The sequence below is a fragment of the Corvus brachyrhynchos genome, unplaced genomic scaffold, assembly GCF_000691975.1.
Source record: "Corvus brachyrhynchos isolate BGI_N302 unplaced genomic scaffold, ASM69197v1 scaffold36, whole genome shotgun sequence".
In the NCBI taxonomy this organism is placed as follows: domain Eukaryota; kingdom Metazoa; phylum Chordata; class Aves; order Passeriformes; family Corvidae; genus Corvus; species Corvus brachyrhynchos.
The window spans coordinates 686091-709754 of record NW_008238441.1 but is presented as its reverse complement, the minus strand read 5'-3'; the positions used below and the strand labels follow the sequence as shown (position 1 = coordinate 709754).

Below are 23664 nucleotides of genomic sequence, written 5' to 3'. Positions count from 1 at the left end.
GGATTTTGAAAAGCAAAAACCTGTTTTAGAAGGCAAGTATTCTATTTCAGATAGATTTATTTATCTACAGGGTTACTATTTTTGTGTTTTGAGTGAGGGATCATTCAGTCTTGTGGTTTTAGTTTAGTTGATGGATAAAAAATCCTTCAACAATCTTAGCTTATTACAATGAAGTAATACTCTTCTGCTTTAGAAGCGTTCCTCATTCATAGACTTTCTTGTAAGTAACACTTCTTACTAAAAATAGCTGTAGCTATAGCAAGGAGAAGTTGACTCATCAATACATAAGCTAAAAAACAGTTACTTCAAATAGAATGTGTGCGGTCTGTATTTGCATAGAAATGCAAGTCAAGGTGTGGACTGAGTTCTTATGAAAATGAGTAGTCCTGGGCTACTAGGGAAATGAGTATTAAAAAAAAGTTCATGAACCTGAAGAGGCCTAGGTGTGAAATCATGCCTGAACCTCCAATCGTATATGAAATACATGGTTGTGAGTTAGATTTGGTGGCAGTTGATCTTTAAAAAATACCCAGCTGGTCAGAAAGGATGTTCAGGACTCTAACTCTGATGTTAGGATTTGATGCCTATGGCAGGTGTTATGCCCTTCTTTCTAATAAATCTCTTTTCAGTTTCTCGAGACAGCTTCATAGCTGGTGGTCTTTTAACTTCAAGTTCAGTGACAGAGGGTGTGCCCAAAGATTCTCAGCCTTCTTTGGATTTGGCCAGTGCAACTAGTGGAGATAAAATCGTCACTGCACAGGTATTGGGACATGGTTATAAGTTTGATAACTGTAACATTTTCTATTGCTTCAGTGTTGCAGTAGAGATAATGTAATCTATGTCTGCACAATTTCAGGAAAATGGGAAAGCAGCTGACGGCCAAACAACAAATGAAGTACTTGGACCACTAAGACCCAGGTCTAACTCTGGCAGAGAGCTCACAGATGAGGTATCAATGGCTGTGGTCTGTACATAGTACAATTTTGTGCTTGCTTTCCCTGTCTGTTAAATGAATTGTCGTAGTCACAGGTCACTCCTTGTTCTGAACCACTCCATGCTGTCTCCAGGAGTGCAAATAGGAGTGAGTGATGGCACAGCTGGCTTTGTCCACCTAAGCACTTTGTGGCCCCTGAGTCATGTGTGGCATTAGCCTTTGGAAGTGTGAGCTGTAATAGACCTGAAATGCCATCAAGTTCATGTTGATAACTATGCAAACACCTCAAAGGATTTGCATGGGAGGGAACATCAGCAGACTTGCCAATTTGTCATGTGTCTAAAAGGGGAAGGAGTCAGCAATACGAAAATTATCTTCCTCGAACTAAAAAATAGTTTCTTCAGTTAATAATTCCACTAATCCTGATGATATTTGGCTTTTGTAAGTTTTCATTTGTGTCTGTCACTGTATAGCTTTTTTTAACTGTTGCTGAACCTATGTAGGTGTTCAGGAGATGCTCCAAATAAACCTTTGCCTTTGTGTGGTGCTAGTTAGTTCTAAATTCCTTTTCTCTCTGTATGTTAAGTTTGCCTTTGGCTAAACCTAAGATACAGCAGTTGGAGTAGGGAAGGGGAAGACTGCAATGTCTTTTAATTACATAATAAGTTTGATATTAGCATGAAAGGTGTCAGGCAGTGGTTGATGCCTCTATAGCTGCATTTTTGATTTATGAAATTGAAGCTTGTGATATGTAGGTGCTCATCTTTGTCTAGTGGTTCATAATGTTTGCACTAACATGCTAATTTAAACTTGGTCTTTGTAAAATAAATATATAGTCAGCATCAGAACTTCACATTAAGATAATTTATAAGCTTTTATGATTTGTGTTTTGCTCTAGGCTTTGAAGTCTAATCAAGTTCTCTTCATTTCATATCTTATTTTTTTCCATAGGAAATTCTAGCAAGTGTAATGATAAAAAACCTTGATACAGGTGAAGAAATACCTCTGAGTTTGGCAGAAGAAAAGTTGCCAACGGGCATTAATCCCCTGACTTTGCATATCATGAGGAGAACTAAAGAATATGTCAGGTATGAATCATGAGAGCCTTCAGCTCATAAGATGCTGTTGCTCTCATTGTTTTTGCATAAACGGAGGCTGCTCTTACGCAGGAAAAAAGAGCCCCAATCCATCTGTTTGACTAATCTGAGCTAATTCACAGTTCTCAATGAACCAGGCTCCTTACTGATTTTTCTCAAGTTAACGAAAAGTTGCTGATATTGCTGAACTTGACAAGCAAATACATCTGAAAATCCACTGATATACAGTTAGCCTTTGATGTACTAAATGTCATTTCTATGCTGAATTAAACACAGTTTACGTTCAAGTACTGGATATTGTTCATGCCACCACCTTCTGTAGCTTTTTCAGCATTTCATAGGAGAGTGTTCCTCTTAAGATCTGTTGTCATTAGTACAGTGGACTACTTTGAGCTTTACCTGTTCTTAATAGAGCTTTAGATCCTTCTAATGTGTAAAACTGAGTCTTTTCACAATCTTTGATAGAAAAAGACACGTGCTTAATGATCAGAAAATCGTGTCAGTCTAGATGTTCTTTTCAAAGGCCTATATGAGTTTATAGAACAGACAATTTCTAGGGTTTTTGCATTGGTGTATTATTGAAAAGCTCACTTCTCTGTGAACAAACTATTTCAGAATTAACTACTATTAATTTATTTGATATGTGGAAAGCAAGATATGAGAACAAAGTGGCATGTTACCAGTAATTTAATGGGTTTTGTCTGCTCTTAGCTTTCAAAGTGTGAAAATAAGCTTAAGTTGGAAATTTGTGGAAGGGAATAATATATCTTTGGCACCTGCAGAGTGTATGCAGCTTTAGTATCAAGATGCCTAAGAATTGAAAGACCTGTTTATTACGTGATTAACGTGATGTCCATGTTTTTTCAATGTGTTACATAGAGGTATAAAAATGGATCCTAAAATGCAGAGCCTAGTTTACTAATGTTTAATTCAATTTAGATTCATTATGATTTCCTATTAAACAATCACTTCTGTATTTCCTAGTAATGATGCAGCACAATCTGATGATGAAGACAAAATGCAGACACAGCAAACTGACACTGATGGAGGGAGGTTAAAACAGAAAACGTAAGTGCTACTTTACGTTTTTTTCCTTTCCCTAGAAAGAAAAAACAGATTTTACTTTTCTAAGCTGAAGCTTCCCTTCTGACTACTGAACAAGTTGCCTTTTAAGTAATCACTTTATAAGTGATAACCTGATTTTACATAAGCCTGTAGCTCTGTGGTTGAAATGAAGATTGTATGAGTGCTGTCAAATTTACTGCTTATTTTAAGAAGCAGTAGTGAAAAAAGATAAGATTGCATTTCAAATCAAAATTATTGTTTCATAATAGCAAAAAATGAGAATTTTCCATTATTATGTGTTGAAAAAGTACCCTTGCTTTTAAGGACTCAACTCAAAAAGTTCCTTGGCAAATCTGTAAAGAAAGCAAAGCACCTTGCTGAGGAATATGGTGAACGTGCTGTAAATAAGGTTAAGAGTGTTCGAGATGAAGGTAAGTAACACTTAATCTTTTTTTTTTTTTTTTTTTTTAAAAATAGGATAATTTGTTCATCCTTGTGCTTTTTGGAATCAAAGCTGGCAGAGGAACATACACTGCTGCATTCTACCACTCTTCTACTGTTGATGATACAATTTTTTTTTTTTTACTTGTAGCTTAGTAGGCATTTTGAGACAGCCAGATTACAAGGATAAATTCTTGTAAAGTAGTAGCTGAGAAACCTTTTCAGCTAAACCAGCTGAATACTTTGATTTTTTTCTTGTGCTGTTAGAAAGAGGTTTTGATATTGAAATGTAAACATTTTTGGAAAGTTATTCCAGCAAAGGTAGAATTGGGGGTTATCTTCATTACTTTAGTAAATCAGATTGTTTTCTGGCAACCAGTGCCACAAATTAGAATTCTCATATATCTTGAGCTCCTGTTAGATTTCCCAACTACAACTGAATTCTCCCCTTCTTGTTTCATCAGTGTATCTTTCAGACAGACTTCTAGTGCTGCAGCAAGCTGGTGTAACCATGGCCTGAGATAAGTGCCACGGAACTGCTGCACTTCAATGTCTTGTGTTGCCACTGGCTGTTGGCCACAGCTCTTTTGCAGTTCTTATGCTTCATGGGCAAATCACCAAGCCATTGCGGTGTACTCAGAGAGAAGAAACCAATAGACTCAGTTTCAGCACACATTAAACTGACACAAATCACTTAGTGTAGGATCTGCTGAATGCAAGACAGGTGCCAAGAAAGGGGCAGAACAAAAATTGATAGCAGTTCTTACTTTCAATGTTCAGTGTTTGGATTCACTGTAGCCTAAAATTAGTGCAGATGTATTTCTAGACCTTGATGCAATACAATTCTTATTTTGCTTTAAGATTTTAAAATTGCCTATAGAAATTGTCTAATTCAAGACAAATCTGCTACCAAAAAGCTTACTAACAGATTAAATGGGTGCTGCAATATATACTGCTGAATTTGTCTTCCTCTTAGTCTTTCACACAGATCAAGATGATCCCTCTTCCAGCGATGATGAAGGGATGCCTTATACAAGACCAGTTAAGTTCAAAGTAGCACATGGCTTCAAGGGACCTTATGATTTTGAACAAATTAAAGTTGTTCAGGATCTCAGTGGAGAGCATATGGTAGGTCTCAAATTCCATCTGTGGTTTTGCTGAATCTGTTCAGCCTGAGATTCAACTTTTCATCTACTTGGTGACCTCCAAAAATGACTGTCAGGTTTATTCTCTGTGAAAAACTTCCTTCTGGAAAATAATAGTCTGACAAAAACTGAAAATTTTTTGACTGGTTTGACCAGGTCTTCAGGGGATAAAAAGCATGTAGATTCCCAGGCATCAGGGATTCTCCAGAGCTCTCCTTTGAAGAGTTATGGCATCAAGCGATATTTGGGTTTTTTTGGTTCCTGCAGTTACAAATTTAGGCTGAAATAGGCTATTTTCCACTATCAGAACCAAGCACAGAGCAGCAAGCTTGACCTGCTCAGCAGTAAATAAATTAGTCTATTAGACAGATGAACACAAGTATTGAACAGAAATACTTGATAGGTTCCAAAGGCAAAAGTAGGGAGAGGTTAATGGAGTATGTGGATCAAATTGGTAAGGAGGGGAGAAACCAGGACAGGGTATTTGCAGAGATGCCTGCAGAGATTGAGGCAGAAGAGCTACCTATTCATCAGTGTTTGAAGTCTGCATGCTTCCCTATGGAGTCTGGAATACATTCTAGTATTCCTGGTTTCCCAAACTTTTACTGACAGCAGGCGTCTGACATTTGAAGCAATCCCCCATCTCTAAGTGTTCAGCTGAGGGTAATGACCTATAGCAGTCAGTGACCAGAGATTTCAAGCTTGTCATTCATAACTGAACTTTCCATACCTGCTGGTAATCTCTGTTAGTTTCCATCACACCAATATTTGACGACTTAGACCTAGGAGATTCCTCCAAATTGGTGGCTCTTGGTGGAGTCAAAGACCTAGTAACTCTTTATTCAGTAGCGGGAGGAAATGGGATACTGCTTGTGTGGTTATGTTTTATTGACTAGTAACTCTTTGGACTTTGCAATGGAGAAAGAATTGTTATCTTCAGAGGCTTTGCAAAACCCTCATGCCAATTATGAATATAACAAATATATGTAGTACCTATTTTGATTGCCAGTTGGTGTAACAAATCAGTTTCTACGTTAAAAAAAAGTGTGCGAACCTCAAGTGCAGCTACAAGTACTTGTTGGTTCTACAAAGCAAACAGGAGGTTCTGAGTCCCTCTGACAACTGTGCCAGTCTTATGTGGAATTCTGTGGTAGTGCTGACCTCCTGTAACTCCTCTCCTACAGTCATCTGCCCTGTGGGCTTTTTCTTTCAAACTGTTTTTGCACATATGTTCCACAGTCTTAAAAATTACTTATCAGTGTTTTGATCTTCTGTTTATTTTACTTGTGGTATCTTGTGTATGTCTAAAATCTTGTTAATTGACATTGTAGAAAGTCTTTTTGGTACGCAGAGAAGCACTTTTTGTGACTTAAACAATCATCTCTTTATTTTGACAGGGTGCTGTTTGGACAATGAAATTTTCTCACTGTGGTCGATTACTGGCATCTGCAGGGCAGGACAACGTAGTAAGGATATGGGTTTTAAAGAATGCCTTTGACTATTTCAATAACATGCGCATGAAGTACAACACAGAAGGTATCTCTCTATGCATGGCTGGAGTTCTGAAACAGAAATTCTGGGTATTTGGAAACGTGATGTTGACCATGGTGTTTCTGTCTCTGTTCCAGGCCGTGTCTCCCCTTCTCCCTCACAAGAGAGCCTGAATTCTTCCAAGTCTGATACCGATGCAGGGGTAGGTACACAAGGTATTGGGAGGGGAAGAGCTCGGGGATCTGCACTGGTTTGTAATGCCAGATCTTCACTGTTGCTTTATCCAAACACACGTTAAGGTGTTCTTGGCTTGTGTCTTTGAGATACAAACTGTCATATCAATTGATGACTTCAATCAAATACGTTAATCCCATGTGTAAGGGGTGCAAGCAAGGAAGTCCATCACTGAATTTAAAGCATTACAAAATCTGCATAGCTGTGCTGTGGCCTCCTGCCAGAGGAGATTGCTGAGTGAATTGCAAAGGGGAAAAACCCTACATCACTGAATTTCCTGTCTTAGGGTTTTATCTCTGATCATTACTTGTGCTTAACATCTGCCTTGATGATGTTTCTTCAAGGAAGGCCAAAGTGAGCAGTGGGATTCCCAGAAGCATAATGATACCTGACGTATTCATGTAGAAAAAAATGGAACATGATTGATGAAAAGTGTTCAGACACTCTTGTAGAGTTTCCAGATACTGTAGTAAACCTTGCCATTAAAATTAATGTATTTAAGGTGGGGTTTTTTCCTATTTTTGGCTTCCAGTAGTGTAAGAAACAAATGACAAAATCAGAGTTTAAGTGAAGATCTTGGCAGTAGCGTTACTTAGTGTGTGTTGTTTTGGCAGAGGGGGAAGCAGGGAGGCCAGCAATTGTTCTTTAACTCATGTAAATGAGTGGGCTTGGTAAGCCACACACACCAGCGATGTTTTGAGTGTTGGGGTTTTTTTTTGTTTGAGGGGTTTTTTTGGGGGTTTTTTTCTGGAAAGGTTTTGTATAGGAATGTCTAGGGCTTTTTCAATTACTATTTTTCACTTGTTAATTCTGAACTGGTCTCTTACTAGGAAGCTGTCATTCACTAGAAACTTGGAAACCTGAACTCACAGTTTATATTCTGAAGTGGAATGCAGTTTTCAAGGTTGATGTACTTTGTTCCAAAAACTTATCTTCAGGTCTTTGCTTAAATTGCTGTCAAACTGATCCCACTGAAAAAGAGCTGAAAAATGGAAAATTTAGAACTTCTTAATTTTGCAATTTCAGGATGATGTTTCAGTGCCCACTGTACTAGACATTTACTTTGATTGTTTATTAGTGCAATATTGTTTATTTTAAAGTAGTAAGAGTTGTTCAAATTGTTATTGTCCTTATACTTTTTTTAAGCAGTAAGTGCCTCATTGTTAATTTTTACAGCTAATATTTGGTAATATTTCTGTACATTTTTCTGATAGATTTGCAGTGGAGTTGATGAAGACCCAGACGATAAAAATGCCCCGTTTCGTCAACGACCATTTTGCAAATACAAAGGCCATACAGCAGATCTTCTTGATCTTTCCTGGTCTAAAGTAAGTCATCTTAATACAGGCTACACAGTTCTTCTGTGCATTTTTCACTACCATATATTTAAACAAAGTGAAATGATCCTTGAAGTTAAGAGAAATTTTGTAAAGGCAACATTTATTCTAGCTGAAATAGTTGGAATAAAATGAGCAACCTTCTTGGGCTTGTGTAATTAAAAGTTGTCTTAAAAAAATAAAAACAAGCCAGTAACAATTACAGTTGTGTATTCAATAGTGAAAGTAAATTATTTAGAGTGGGAGGATTTTCCATTGAGGTCTGTGGTTTCTGTTTTATGGTGTTACTGCTTTTCTTGTCTTCAGTATGCTTCACTTTTTGTGCAAAGTGTACACGTTCTGAAGTTGCTGATAGTTGCATCTATCTTAAAATTAAAGAATTACCTTGTTTCACATCAGACTTATTCCAATAATTTTCCACATGGGAATGCAGTTGTACTTTTAGGAATACAGTCTGGTTGAAGCATCTCAGGCATCTCTGAAGTCTTGTCGTGCCATTTCTTCTCTGAATACTTTAACTACATTCCAAGTATTCATTTTCACTGAGATTCTTCCAGATAATTTTCTGTGACCCAGGGTCAGTGTACAGCTCTTTAGGAAAGTACCGATCAGTAATGGTAATTTCGATAAACCTTTTTATCTGAAAAGATAAAATGTTGAATTTCATGGCAGCATAGAAGTTGGTAAGGCTCTACCAATCAAATTGCTTCTGTATTTCCAGTTACTTTTGTGTCTGTTAATAACTGCGGAATTCTCTTGTTTCACAGAATTACTTCTTACTTTCTTCTTCTATGGATAAAACTGTCAGATTATGGCACATATCAAGAAGAGAATGTCTTTGCTGTTTCCAGCATATAGACTTTGTCACTGCTATAGCTTTCCATCCAAGGGTAAGTGTAACTGCCCTCTAGAGGGCAGTTCTTACTTCTAGAGAGGTAGAATTCAAAATTATAACATTCCACTCCTTTTTTTTTTTTGAGTTTTTAAAAAATATGATTGAATAATAGAGTTTGTGCACTTTAAAAATATGCCTACTGGATAGTATTCCAGAACTTTGTGTTCATCTTCACTGAAGTTCACCGGGACTGTCCATGGGGTTTAACCATGTGTACATGTGAAGTGGAAAGTGAATTGTCTGTTGGCTGTACCATCGCAGCTGGTATAGTAACTTCGTGAAAAGTTAGAATTTCCAATGAGGGATATTGTGATTAAATATTTGTGGAAAAAAATCATAATGAAATTGAACAGATTGTCCAGAGACCACAGAATCCTTGGGAATTTTTAAAACTTGACAGGATATAATCCACTACAGCTTGATCAAACTTTTGGAACTGTCCTTGCTACAAGCAGGGGAGGTGGATCAGAGACCTCCAGAGACTCCTTTCAACTTATTATTATAATTTTTTAAAAATACTGTAATCAAGCTTCCTAATACTAATAAAACTGAAGTGGAAGAACAGTGTTTGTCAGTGTTCCCTAAACATACAGAACTACTAGATGTATGGGAAACTGTGAAAGGAGCTTTCAGCTCCTAGCAAGGTGAGTGTTGAGAGGGTAGAAGCTACCTGTGCTAACAGTGAGCAATTTTCTAACCTGAGGTATAACTGCATGTACGTAATCTTGTCAAAAACCTGTAAGAATTTGAATTCCATTTGCCACAAATTTCTTAAACATTATAATCAGCTCATCTGCGGGCTCTTATTGGGGAAATTCTGTAGAGAAGCTGTTTGGAAATGGGGTGGGAAGGTTTTACGGAAGGCGGAGACATACTCATAGCACAAGCAGAGATTAAACCTTGTGTGTTTTCTCAGGATGACAGGTACTTCTTAAGTGGTTCATTGGATGGAAAACTCCGACTCTGGAACATTCCTGACAAAAAAGTGGCATTATGGAATGAAGTAGATGGGCAGACAAAATTGATTACAGCTGCCAACTTCTGTCAGAATGGCAAATACGCAGTCATAGGCACCTACGATGGAAGATGCATCTTTTATGACACAGAGGTAAAAACTTTGAGACTGTGGATGCTTTTATGTTAAATAACAAACTGATTTAGAAGTCATGATTATTTAAATATCAAGAAATGAGCCTGTTAGAGCTTGAAGCAAATGAACGTTTTTACACAATTTTTTCAAATTGGGACACATTTTAATATCTTTTCAGCACTTGAAGTACCACACACAAATACATGTGCGTTCTACCAGAGGTCGAAATAGAGTTGGAAGAAAAATTACTGGCATTGAACCTTTGCCAGGAGAAAATAAGGTACTGTCTTTCAGTGCAGCTTTGGCCCAGTATTGAAATTCTGGTATTTAAATCTATTGCTTAGTAAGTTTGTGCCAAATCTTTTAACACTACTAAAATGAGCCCTACTCTTTGCTGATTTAGGCTAATACAATACTAAGTAGTGGTAAAATAGAATATATAGTCTTTTAATGACATTATGCTCTGATTAATGTGCAGGTGAAAAAATGGTTACAGATGGCTAATTGTTTCCACTCCTAAATTTATTTATTTCTTTTCTAGATACTAGTGACATCAAATGATTCCAGAATCAGGTTGTATGACCTAAGAGATTTGTCTCTATCTATGAAGTACAAGGGATATGTCAACAGCAGCAGCCAAATCAAAGCCAGCTTCAGGTAAGACAGTATTGTAACAATGGAGTTGTTGGATTTGGGAAATGCTGTGGCTGAAGTACAGAGGGTTTTGTTTAAATAATCTACATTGGCTTGAAACTGAGCCTCTGAAATGTCACTTGGGTCAGAATGCAGAGGTAAAAAAAGGCTCTGGTCAAGAGTGATGAGCTGGGAGCTCCTGTGGATGAGTGAATCCTGTTGCATCCTGTGGACAGTATGATGTGTGTCCATTACTATTGCTGGGAGTCCAGGAACTGTGCTAGAACTGAGGTTGGAAATGACCTTGGGAGATCATCTTGCTCAGCTCCTCTGCTCCAGATAAATTTCCCAGATTAAATCATCTCTACTTACTGAACTGTAGCCCAGTTAATATCAGAGTTTAGAGATCCAGAGCTACTGTAATGCATGCTTGAGCAGCTAAGAAAAGTAATGTTTTTCCTCCTGTGAATCTTCAGCCATGACTTTACCTATATTGTAAGTGGTTCAGAAGATAAATATGTCTACATTTGGAGTACATACCATGACCTGAGCAAGTTTACATCTGTAAGAAGAGACCGAAATGACTTCTGGGAAGGCATTAAAGGTAAAAACCAGCTTTTGATCTTTGTTTTATCAAAGCTCTTACGATTTGAAAATTGAAGTATTTTATTTGCCATGCATTTAGTTTGAAAAAATTATTAGCAGAATGCGTGGTAATTGGTGGCCTATCAGGAATCCTTGTTCACAGGAGACTCTCTTTGGGATGGCAAGAGACAGAGTAGCTTAGAGTTTGTCCAGCTTCAGTAAGAGATTCAGAATTAATGTAATGTTTTGCTGGCTGATTGTAGAAATCAAAGTAATTATCAACCCATAATCCTTTATGTAAAAGTGACTTTGAAAACAAATGCAAGCTTTTTCTCTTTCTTAGCAGTCTAAAAACCAAAATGGGTGGGAAAAAACCAACTCTTTTATCTCCTCCACATACACACACTTTTTGGGAAATGTGGGGCCGTGTTTATATCAATTGTGTTTTGGACCTCTTGCCAGTTAGTTTTGGGCACTTGGAGTATCTTCTGAAATCCCTAAGATTATAGAACAATGACAATTGTTCCTTGAATTCTGAGCTTACCTGATACCACTAGCACTGAGATTCTTGGATATTTACTAGAACTTACGCCTGCTTTTCTTGTACAATTAACAAATTTTTGAAACAAGGTAATCAAAATTGGATTGTCTTTCTGAAGCGCACAATGCAGTCGTCACCTCTGCGATCTTTGCTCCAAATCCTGGTTTGATGGTGTCACTGGAAACTTCTGAAAAGCAAGAAGCTGAAAGTAAGGGAGAAGATTGTGAGATATCAGACACCATACCCTCTGGTAGGTGTTTAAGATGAGCTCTGCTTGGTACTATGGCATGAGCAGGAAGATATTGTGAATACTTTCAATATGGGTGGGGGGTTTCTTGAGAAGAAAAGCCCTTGCAGTGGCATGGGTATATATTCCAGCTTGGCATTCCACCTTGAACATTTTGGCAGCTGTCGCATTTTTAAAAGCTGAGGATGTGAGATGAGGGGTACAGTTGCCATCCTAAGTACTTTAGGATTATTCCGTTTATATTGGAGGTAGAGCTGCACCAACCATTAATGAAAAGGCTTCTTTCCTAGAAATGCAGATGTTTCTTGAAGTATTGGCTAGAAATCAGGAATATGATAAAGGAAGAAGGGTATCACAGTGCTGTCACGTATTTTAATGAGAGCTTGATTTTTATATTTATTTTTTTAATGACCTAACAATTTATTCTCTTTCCTGTTAAGGAGCTCTGAAGACAGATCACACAGAAGTGCTTTTATCAGCTGACTTTACTGGAGCAATTAAAGTCTTCATTAACAAAAAGAAATATGTATCTTAGTTGGTTTGCAACTGACAGCATAAAGCTATGGTACTGTGGGATTAAAATTCTGTAAATAATGCAGGCAAAAGCAAAGTATCTAATATAATAATGTTACAGGCTGATTTATTTTTAAATCTTTATTTTAAGGCTACTCAAGTATTGGATCCTTGGAAAGCAGTGTGCCTATTAACACCTGGGCTTGTAGTATAGAAAGGAATGTGTGAGAATAATCTGGCCAAACATTAGACTCTAAACTTTCTACAAGCAGTTGTTTTGCAGTGTCATTGTGAACCTGCACAGGTTTCTGCACAAAAATGTGTTCGCACATGTGTGTGCCTTTTGGCATGAATATGCACGAATTGGATCCTGTATCAAAAGTATTTTAGTGGTGCTTGTGGCCACTAGATGTCAGGAACGGGGATGGGAAGGGAAGGCTGGAAAAACGCTGAATAATGTAGTCTGATCTTTGCACAAAATTCCATTTGAGAAAGATCTTGAATTTGTAGTAGCTAATATTCAGAGTTTTAAGTTATGCAAGTTTTTGATGGGTCAGCAACCATGTGTAAATGTTTTTATAAATTTCTCAACTTCAGGACGTGAAAATTTTTTTGTTGTCTTTTAATTGTTGTGGACTTTAGATTCCTTTCTTATATATAATTTTTTGCACACTGGAGCACAATACTTGTGTAAAGAATTCTCTCATTCCTTGTTCATGGGCACCAGGATATATTCACCTTCCAGATACAATTAAGCTGCATTAGAAAGTTCTTATATTTTACAACTATGTAAAATAAACTGTTTACATTTTTTAAGCATTGTAGCTTAAAGTTTTAAGTTCTTCTTGTTTGTTTAGTGCCACTGAATTTTCAAAGTCTTTGTAAATATTCATACAAAACACCTATGAAGTAGCATTCTGGGTATCATAACCCATGAACTGTTATTGATGGTCAGATGTTTCAGAGAACAAATGCATCATTAAACTTGGTCACACACTTGGAAATTGTTGCTTCTTTTCCATTTTGATTCGTTAATTTGCCTTTTGTCTGAGTAGTTTTGACCTTTCTGAGATCATTGATCCTGCAAGCACTTACCTTCTGAGTTCTACTATTCCTTGTCACACCTTTCTTTCTGAAAGAATGGGGAATGGAGTATACTGCTGTCTCGGTTTTGAAAGACAGGTGTCTGCTAAGGAAGGCAGAGGCCCCCCTTGAAGTGGCAGATATAACCCCTTTTCCCTCCAAGTTATTATATTTTGAAATCAAGAGCCTTTAGGCGAAGATGTGGGAAATAGGAATAACAGTTCTTTACTATATATATATATATGTATATAACCAGTCAAACAAAAACAACAACAACTATGGCAGTAACAGCAATCACAAACCCAGTGCCAGCCTTCTCGGCTGTCGGGCCCTTTCCCCTCGGGGGCAGTTTTGCTCACAGCCGGCAGGGGCGCTGGCGGCTCCCGGTGAGCAGGGCAGGTGCGATGGTTCCCCCGCGGCTGCAGGGGGCGCTCCGGAGCGAGCTCGGGAAACCCGCGGCTCTGGCGCCCTAGGATCCCGGGAAGGGATGGAACAAAGGCTTCACAAACCCCTGGGCAGCTGATCCCGGGCTCTCAGGAACAGCAGGCTGAAACGGCAGGCTGGGAGGGGAGGGGCGGGGGCAAATCCCGGGTGGCAGGCGAGATGTATCCAGATGGGAGAACCCCACGGAAGCCCAGGCAGGCAGGGCGAGCAGGGCTACAGCGTAGCGAAAGCTCGAAGCAGCAGCGGGGCAGGGCAGCCACAGCCCGGTCTCCAGCAGGGCAGGGAAAGCGGCTTTTGGGGTCCCGGCGTTGTTTCCAGCAGGAAGAAAGAACGGCCAAAAAGAAAGAAGCAGCAGCTCCTTTCTCTCCAGCTTCTCTCTCCGGACGCTCAGAGCGAACTGACCCCACACCCAGGTGTAGACAAAGGAGTAGCCAGGCCCGCCCCACTCCCCTTTTTGTCTTTCTTAAGTATAGCTATTTGTCCCCTAGCAACATGCATATGGGAGAAAATTCCTTTAACAGGGAAAAAAAACCTAAGACTAAACTAAAACCCCAACAACTGCAACTGGATATTAAGCAGAATTAAGAGTAATTATATGATAGTTTAGCATGAGGAGGACACTTCAAAAGTGTGTACAGAATCCTCTCCTTCCCATTAGTGGAAGAATGAAAGACATGGAAAGGCAGGAAGTAAGTCTCCCTCATCTTTTAATTCTTTCCTACTCAGGTGAATTTGGCTGTGGCTTTGTATAGAATTGTCTTGGACAAGAAAGGCAGTTGCAAGGCATTTATCATCAGTCAAAATAAATACAAGAATGGTACATACATTATATAAAATTATCTTCAGTTTAACACAGTTGGGTGAGTTTGACTCAGAGTTGAAAATACCTGCATGGATGAAACAAGTGAAACTCTCTCAAGGGTCTTTTGTTACTTTGAGCTCCACTGAATTGACAGAAGTGAGGGGGTGGCACAAGAAGACATTTGGTTTGTGACTCCAAAAATCAGTTTCTATAACATATGCAATATCTGTAGAAGACTGTAACTTGACTGAGATTTCTGTGAGCAATTCCCTTTTGCAGGGGGGGTGTCCTGAGTGCTGGAGAGCTGGACAGATAAACGACACATACACTGATACAATTTGAGCATCGTTCTCCGCTTTATTGTTTAACTATGCAAGCTTATATCTACTTTGCAAAGATTCACACCCAGTCCCTCTAGACAGCCTTGAATCAGGGGGGGAGCCGACCAGTGCATAACTTTGCCAAGGACTCTCAGGGCTGCCTGCAGCCAGGTGTCTTCCAGGCTTGCCTGCAGCCAGGGGCCAGTTCAGGGGTTTTTCCTCAGCAACCGTTGGTTGTCCAATCTTTCCAGGGATATCATATGCCCCTGTTCCACAAAGAATCCCTCTACAATTCCCAAACACTTCTAGGGTTTGTTATAGATGTTCTACATATTTATTGACTAATACAAGTTAAGAAGCTGCTTTGTGCAGTACAAATGCCATCACTTTGCTTACAGGTACCTTAATTCCAGAGTCTTGGCACATTGTGGCCTTCATGTCTCTGAAACAAAAAGTCCAGACTGGATGCTTTTGTGTGTGTGTGTGTGTGTATGTGCTGCTGTGTTTCCTGCTTTTCCCATATTATAGTTAAAATAATAAATGCAAAAATTAGGGATGAGTAATAGGAGAAGGGAGCTCTTATTAGCTGGTAAGAAATACACAGAAGAGAGTGGGTTAAACCCAGCTTTGAGTGACTGAAGGCCTGGCTGCTGTCCACATGCAGTGTTGGAGGTACATGTGGGGCTAAGTGGGCTTCGGGAGGGATTTCTGCAACATGAATGGTCTGCATTTTGGCAGTTGTTTTACATATTCTATGCAAAGTCTCTGTAACCTCTTAATGATCTGAATGGTTTTGGGTTTTTTTCCAGCATGGCTACTTTGGAGATATAAGTTGAACTGTTAGTTTTGCATATTAGCTGCCAGAAACTCTATTAAGATGTTGTGTTGGACCTGTTAAGGATTTAGGTGATCGTAAAAAAAAAAAAAAGAGGGTTATTGCTTTCGTTATCCAGGCACTAAACAAAGCTGATCTTGAGGAAGACTGACTTCCATTTGTCTTGATATTTAGAATTTCAGCACTCAGAGTTCTGGTGTTCCCCTGCGCTGATCTAGTATTCTCAATGCTTTTTCACCTTCCAAAAGTTGTGTCAGTTAAGTGCTATTGCAGTCTGAGTGGTGCTGTGTCCTGTCTGATCTTGGCCACTGCTGGGTCTGGAGGCTTCTCTGGTACCTTACACACTGCATTCTGCTTTTGTCCAGAGCCTCCAAGTTCTCCTTGCAGGTAAATGTTAAGTTGCAGGTAAATGTCAATTTCTCTGCTGAGCCTGTTTGGTTCAGGCAAGTGCCTTCACTGTCTGTACGTCAGGGAGTGCCCTTGCGCTGCAGTGATGTTCCTGGAACACAAGCACAGCATGGATGGAAATCTGTAGAAATAAAACACTTCCCTTTGTGCAGGAAGTTTCCTCTCTCTGGACTGTTTTTTCCAGGGGCCTGCTTAACAAATTCTCTTAAAGAACAAAAGGTTGACATCCATGTCATCAAAATTCTGCTTCCAGAAAGTGATTGAGCATTCCCAAGAAGCAAAGTGAGGAATTGCCGTTGCAGAGGAACCTTGGTGCAGGAAATGTGAATTAACCCAGTCAGTTCCTAAGAATCAATAAAATGAGCTGATTGAAATGTCACACATCTTCAGCACCTCATTTATGCTGTAGCTGGCTCCTGGCACCTGGTTCTGGCTGTGGGTGGAAACAAAGCTGTGTCTCTGCTACCTTTGTCTCTTTCAGAGCTGGGCACCAAGCCCCATGCATGTGCAGAGGGACAAAAACAACAGATTGAGTAGATGAATCATGCTAAAATTTGATTTCTAGATGCTGAACAAGTCATGTTTTCTCAAGTTAAAAAGGGTAGGGGTGTCTTTGTTTCTTTTGGTTGGTGAGATTCTTCTGGGTTTTGTTTTTTTAACTGAAAGCAATGCTGAACTCTGCGGCTGGTATGATGCTAACACTGTTAAGCCATAGGCATGACAGAATCAATTCATCAGTCACAGAATGGCACTATGCTTTTTTTGTCTGTTATTAGCAATTTGCTGAACACATGTTGGAAAATGGCCACTCTTCAAATGATCCAAAGTGAACCTGTGAGTGTAAGGAATGCTAAGCTGTTACCTTTTGAGGCAAACTTGCCTGCTGCTTCTGGCTGGAATATCAGCAATGCAAATTTTTTGGGTTTTATCAGAGTCTGTGTTCTAAGTGTTTTCTCCAGTTTCCTATATGATACCTTGCATGTCTGAGAACTTCTTATAAGCATATTGCTTCATTCTGTGAAAGTGGGAACAAACTGGAAGGATGCAGGGAAATGTTGACTGGTTCTGAGGATGTGCTGCTGGAGTCATGAATCCATGTTCTTTATGCTGATGTCTATAGCTGCTACTTTTGCTTTCCTAATTTTTCATATTTTGCTAATAGTATTGGTCTCCTGCCAAGATGCAGTGGAGGCTTTTCAGTTCACATGGTTAGAAACTGGTTATTTTTTCTTGTATGTGCATTTGTGACAGTGCTTCAGGCTTTTGTGGGGAATTCTGCTCAGACTATAATGCTCAGTAAATGGAGCACGAAAAATGAGTGTAGCCAAGTACTATGTACAGAACAACACACAAAAGGCTGTTCAGAAAGGAACACGAGTACTTGTTTAAGCCTGTGGGTAAATTTGTCTTTAACATGGTAAGTGATGGGCACATGTTTAGAGCAGTGTCAGGAAGATTTTTCTCCCACTAACTGTAACTCTTTGATTTTTGTAGGGTCCATGCATAAATTTAAACCTATCCTTTAGTACCCTCCTGAATAAAGGCTGGTATTATATTATGGTGATTAACAGAACAGCTTGTTACAGAATCACACATTACTCAAGGTCCAGGGAGTCCTGTGGAGCTCTAGTCCAATCTGCTCTGCTCACCCAGGTCAGAGCAAGTTGCACAGGCCTTTTACAATCTCCAAGGATGGACACTGCAGTTTCCCTAGGTAACCTGTCCTGGTATGTGACCAGCCTCACAGGAAGTGGTTGTCTTCCATCCTTCTCCCACTTACTTCCCCTGTTTGCATATCTAAATGTCGCAATGTCATTTTTGTCTTTTTAGACCTACTGGGCTTTGCTTAGTTCAGTTTGTGCCTAGGGTTTTCAAGAGACTCTGTTTTTATGGAAGAACCTGCTACTTCCTTTTGCTGTGTGATAACAAATAATTAAGAGCAGTAACAAAGTAAGAAGATTTGAAAGGGTGAGAGATTTATTTTATTGGCCTGTGCAGTACTTGACTTTGCAGAGCATATTGTGAAATAGATTTATGTGAGCAATGGTGATCCCCCCTCCCTTACACTGTTTTCCAGTTGGCCTCACACATCTATACAAGGAAACAAACATCAGGGAGTTTTTTCTTCTGCCTTTTCACAGAGTTGTGAAAAATACTGGGCTGAGACAAGGCAGCAATGGCATTTTGACCTAAGGGGGGATGTCCAGCATCTGTGTGTATCCACCTCTTAATTGCTGTATTCTTTGTTCAAGCTAGAGAGTTGCTCATGGGAGTTGTGTGAGATGTTAATAATGCTCTTGTGTGTGACAGTTACTCTAAATGATCTTTAAAGCTTTCAAGCAGAGGAAGATAAATAGGGGAGCGCTCATAAGCTGGACGTTGCTGTGTTATAGTCTACAGCAACAATCTACAGTCTACAGCTGTGTCTACAGCTTAAACTGAGCCCTGTGCTTTCCTTCCATCACTCCCATCTGATTAGTTGTACTCCAGGGTGCAGAAGAGAGGGGCAACAGCTCGGCGGCATCATCACTGTGCAGTGCTGGACTCCCCAGTACACGGAGAAATATGGATATGCTGGGGAGAGACCAGCAAAGGGCTAGTCAGGTTATGGAGAGCTTGAGAGTGCTGGGTCTGTTTACCCTGGGAAGAGCCATCTCAGGGGGATCTTGCCCATGTGTAAAAATTCCTGACTGGATAAATGTTGGAGACTTACTGGTGGTATCCAGTGGAAGGACAAGTGGCCATAGACACAAATGAGATATAGGAAATTCCTGTGTTTAAAGAAACATTTTAAAAAGTGTTGGATTGGGGTTTTTTTTCCTGTCAGAGTAGTAAAACACTAGAACAGATTCAAACATCTGCCTCTTGAAGTGTTCCAAACTTACCAGAAATTGTTCTTGCCCTTTCTCCCTGGGGTTAGGGGTGGAGCCTGCAGGGGCAGTGAGGCCGCCAAGGCAGTGCTGTCACTGTTGTGTGTAACCACGTTCATGATGTGCTGGTGCAGGCAGCAGCTCTGCAGTTGCTGTCAGTGCTCTCCACTTGTACAGTGAGACCAGTGCTGGCCCTCACCAACAACCACGTCTTGACCTCTCTCCCTGCCACTGTCTGGGTATGCAGAATACATGGAATGAGGAGGTTTTATCTCTGCTCAGTTCTCTTTGGCAGAAGAAAAAAAGACACGTATCAAAAATGAAGAGGGGATTTAGAGACAGCTGGAATTCCTATTAATCTAATTTGTAGTTCTGTATCTGAAAATAGTTAATGCTGGGTGTTTCAGAAGCAGCATCTTGGTCTGATTTTCTTAGATATGATGAAGTTGCCTTATTTTTCAGGAGGTAAGCTTTGGGAGAATTTCTAAATACAAAATACAAAAATCTGGTGACTGCTGGGTCAATAGTGTCTCCTTAAGGCTGTGATAAGGACAGCCTGGCATATCACATGGATTCATCATTACTGGTGGTGCCTCTTAGTGCTGCTTCAATGACTCTTCATGCAATGAAGAGTTTACCCAAGGTCTCTGCAAACCCTTGTGTGCTCTTCCATGAAGGTGGGAACTGCCAGGATGCACCTGCAGCTGCTGTGACTTCCATACCCAGGAGCTGAAGGAGGTGAGCAAGGAGTACAGCAGCCCTGGCACGAAGGGCCGCAGCGTGTGATCCTGCAGAGCTGAATGCTCACCCAGAGGGTGCCCTTCTGGGAAAGGCAGTGCTTAGATTTGGCGCTCCTCCCATCCCCAGGAGCTATGCCCGTGCCATCCAGGATGAGTCAGCAGAGGGCAGCCCTTTAACGCCACTCCTTTGCAGCCTAAGGACCAGCTTCCTGCTGCACTGCTGGAGCATCCTCCCATCACAGGCCTGGAGAAGCCAACAAGTGACTGCTTAATGACAGTGCCATTGACAGCTCTAGCGATGGGTGACAGGGCATGTTGCACCACAGTCATAGCTGCGGTGTCTGACCAGCTGCTCTTGCCATACCTAGCCTTGCACAGTGTTTTTATCTCCTGAGATTTTCCCAGATTTCCCCTGAGCACACCAGTGGTGCTGGCTGGCTGCATGTGCAGCTGAGGAGTGATGTCTGATCAAGATACCCAAGTACTTCATTTGTCCCTTGCTTTGGCAGGAGGCACGAGCTGCACAAAAATTGTTGCTGAAGGAGTTCCTCACGTGTGGACCTGGGGCAGTCTGTGTCTTGGCTTTGCTATCAAGAGAGGTGAGTGTGCAGATGTCATTCTATGGCCACTTTCTGGTTTGTTTGGGGTTTTTTTTAAATTTTGAAGTACTTGAAATACATTCAAACATCACAGCTCTATCTCACAGGAATTTTGAAGCTGGGAAATGGAGGATGTAATGGCATGCATAATCCTCCTCCTGCTCAGCAAAAAAAGCACATCTGGATATGGGTAAATGAGTCTGGCAGATTCCCTGAAGGAATGCAGGATCCTCTCCAAAGCAGCAAAGTACTTGGTTAATCATGTGCTTAAATTTACCACATAGGTAAGTGTTTTTCTGGGACAGGCTCATGTGCAGGTGATAGAAAGGCCCACAGATAACCAGTGAAATCAGTGAAAAATGGGATTATTGGCTGATAATATTAAGTGCCTTTTATCTTAGATGGCTTGAGAAATTAAATCCTAAACCTGCCATTAACCCTTCAGCACCTTTGGGAGGTTTGCAGAGCTGGACCAGGGGTCCCCTATATATGGTTCTAGACCTTATGCCAGTGTCAGCTGCACTGACAGATATTTGTCAAAAAACAAAAGAGATTCTTCCTTAGTGCATCTTCTGTGCTATAGTGCTACTGGTAAGTGGGAAGGATCCCACTATCAGTCTAATATGATGTCCTCTGCAAATTTTCTCTTCCCGTAGTTTGTGCTGTCCAGCAGAGCTGGGGAGGAGGTGTGGCAGGCGAGCTGTTTTGCCCAGGTTGGCTACACCTTCCAATGTGTATCCTTACTGGGTACTATGAGCTGCTGCTGCTACTGCTCACCCTCTGATCAGTCAGGCAGGTGTGGGAGCAAAATGACATTGGGGACTTCAAGGCTGTAGTCTCAACAAAGAGACAAGAGGTGAAAATGTTAGCACATTTGAGTCTGTGAGATTCCAGTGGCAGATTGAGTTGGAGAAAGTTTGGTTGTCTGAGGCAGTGCAACTCCTCAGCACTTCCAGAATGCCCCTGGGTGTCCTTGGGTGCCTTTCTTATGCTGATAAACCATTACTGGCCTTCTTTCCCCGTGAAAAAGGAGATGAAAACTACAGTCCTTGCAGCCCTGGGTTTGTCTGTCACAGCAGTGCTGTGGCTGCTGCTGTCTTGCCTTAACACTTCTTGTGCTTGAGACTCTTACTCTGATGTTTAATCTGCCCTAGAGGGAGTCAGAGCTTTCTGCAGGTTGTTTTCACGTGTTGTGTCCTTCCCTTTGCTTTTATTTTCCTTTTCATGCTTTGCTTCAAAAAACAACCTCACTGTTCACTGGTCTTCCCTGGCTGCTGAGCTCAGGTCAGTGGGATGCTGATGGGCAACTCTCTGGATACTGGCACTGAACCAGGCTCGTAATCTTAGTAGGAACCTTTTGCTTCTGTCTGGATAAAAAGTGGAGTTTGTGCTTTAGAGAGGGTTTTATTTCTTGTCAAGTGACCATCACTGCACTCTCCCCCTGGACAAACACTCTGGTTCTCAGAGCTGTTCCTAATGTAGCAAATGGAAGGCAGAAGTGGGTCTGCCACAGGTGTTGACCCCAGTCATTGGTGCGGGCTCTCCTGCAGTGCCTAGCACCCTCTGAGGAACCACAGGGGCCAGGGGCTCTCCCCAGTAGCCAGGATGAACAGGGCTACCCTCACTCTGTGACAAGCATCGTTGTGTTACCTGTCCTTTCGTGGACAGGTGAAGGAGACCTAATAATTTTATTTGCCAGTTCACTGCAGGGGCGTCACTGGAGCTGTGCTGTGAGTATTTGAAGTGGTTGATAAAATCTCTGCAAGAAGGTTCACAGATGTGGGGATAAGGAAGTGAACCTTACTGGGCTGCTACTGGAATTGTGCATTACAATACTTTTCATTTAACTTAGGTTTGGAAAAGCTTCATGTTTGTGAGAATGCAAGTTCTTTAACTTATCAACTTTTTCTGTCCCACATGTAATAGATATTTGATAGTTAACAATAAAATTTCAGATTTGTTTTGCCTCTGGTGTAAAAAAATCAGAGCAATGTTTCACATTAAATGGTGACTGCTGCCCCTTCAATGAACTGCTAAAAAGCAGAACAATAACTGGCTTGCATGCTTTAGGAGTCACAAATAACATTTTGAATGGTTTGGATCACAATGGCTGTATTCATTACCCCCTACAGATTGGCTCTCATAATCAAAACTATTTCTCTATATGTTGTGTGATTTATGGCATACCTATCATTCCAGTGAGATCCTTGTAGGTAGTATTTAATCAATCATATGGCACAATGAGTGTAAATTTCTCAAGCATATGACTATATGGCAACTCTATTCAATTCAATGTCTTGCTGTGAAGACACAACACACAAAATAAGTAAAAAAAAATTTAAAAGGCTTTAATGAACAAAACAAAGGCTCTCTACTGCAATTTCAAAATTGCCATCCTTAAAAGAAGTGCATAATGACAAAGTAATGAGGAGTAGGAATTGAGTCCTAAGGAACCTTCTTTTCATATCCTTACTTCTTGTTTTTGCAGCTGGGCAAGCAAATGTGATCATGGCCTCTGTAATCAAAGCACTTTCCTATAGCAAATTCTATAGGTTGGATGTTTTCTCAATTAACCCCACCTGGCAGCTCAGCTGCACACAGGTGTTCCATCCCTTCCCCTCAGTGGGATGTGGGAGGAGAATCAGAAGGGTATAAGTGAGAAAACTAAAGACAGTTTAATAGGTAAAGCAAAAGTCACCCACACAGACAAAGCAAAACAAGGAATTCATTCACAACTTCCCAGGGCAGACAGGTGTTCAGCCAGCCCCAGGACAGCAGAGCTCCGTCATGAGTAATGGTGACTTGGGAAGACACTCTGAATGTCCCCACTTCCTTCTTCTGACCCAGCTTTATACTAGTCATCTGATGCCATATGGTGTGGGGTGTCCCTTCAGTCAGTTGGGGTGGGCTATCCTGGCTGTGTCCCCCCCAGCTCCTGGTTGCACCCCCAGCACTTTTTGGGTGGAGTGAGGAACAGAAAAGCTCTTGCCTTGACTGTGTCAACGCTGCTCAGCGGTAAGGAAAACATCCCTAATTATCAACACAGTTTCCAGCACAAATCCAAAACACAGCCAGCTACTGTGAAAAATAACTTTTACTGGAGAAAAATAACTTTAATGCAGCACAGAGATGCTCAATAGAAAGGTCTTGTCCGGGATCCAGTTTAGCCTTACAGGAACATCTGGTACAGCAGGGAGATCACCAGCCTAAGGGGATCCGTGCCCCTTCAGCACTGAATAACGTTGTTCTCCGTCGGGTAATGTTCTGAATGTCCGGCCCCTTCAGTCGGAGGCTGCTGCCCTCGGGTGAGCCCCG

General features: G+C 40.7%; 1 protein-coding gene across 1 annotated transcript in view; it reads left to right on the top strand.

The window, feature by feature from the left end:
* The window catches only part of WDR44 (WD repeat domain 44), a 20434-nt gene extending 7182 nt beyond the window's left edge, over window positions 1-13252 (top strand). The window contains exons 5-21 of the mRNA XM_008635549.2: window positions 2-32; window positions 630-760; window positions 857-949; window positions 1886-2022; window positions 3016-3099; window positions 3421-3527; window positions 4514-4665; window positions 6080-6218; window positions 6311-6375; window positions 7622-7735; window positions 8512-8634; window positions 9556-9747; window positions 9908-10009; window positions 10271-10386; window positions 10839-10966; window positions 11607-11738; window positions 12176-13252. Coding sequence (XP_008633771.1) covers window positions 2-32; window positions 630-760; window positions 857-949; window positions 1886-2022; window positions 3016-3099; window positions 3421-3527; window positions 4514-4665; window positions 6080-6218; window positions 6311-6375; window positions 7622-7735; window positions 8512-8634; window positions 9556-9747; window positions 9908-10009; window positions 10271-10386; window positions 10839-10966; window positions 11607-11738; window positions 12176-12270 — 1941 coding nt within the window. The 3' untranslated portion in view covers window positions 12271-13252. The remainder of the gene's footprint in view (window position 1; window positions 33-629; window positions 761-856; window positions 950-1885; window positions 2023-3015; window positions 3100-3420; window positions 3528-4513; window positions 4666-6079; window positions 6219-6310; window positions 6376-7621; window positions 7736-8511; window positions 8635-9555; window positions 9748-9907; window positions 10010-10270; window positions 10387-10838; window positions 10967-11606; window positions 11739-12175) is intronic.
* The last annotated feature ends 10412 nt before the right edge of the window (window positions 13253-23664 follow it).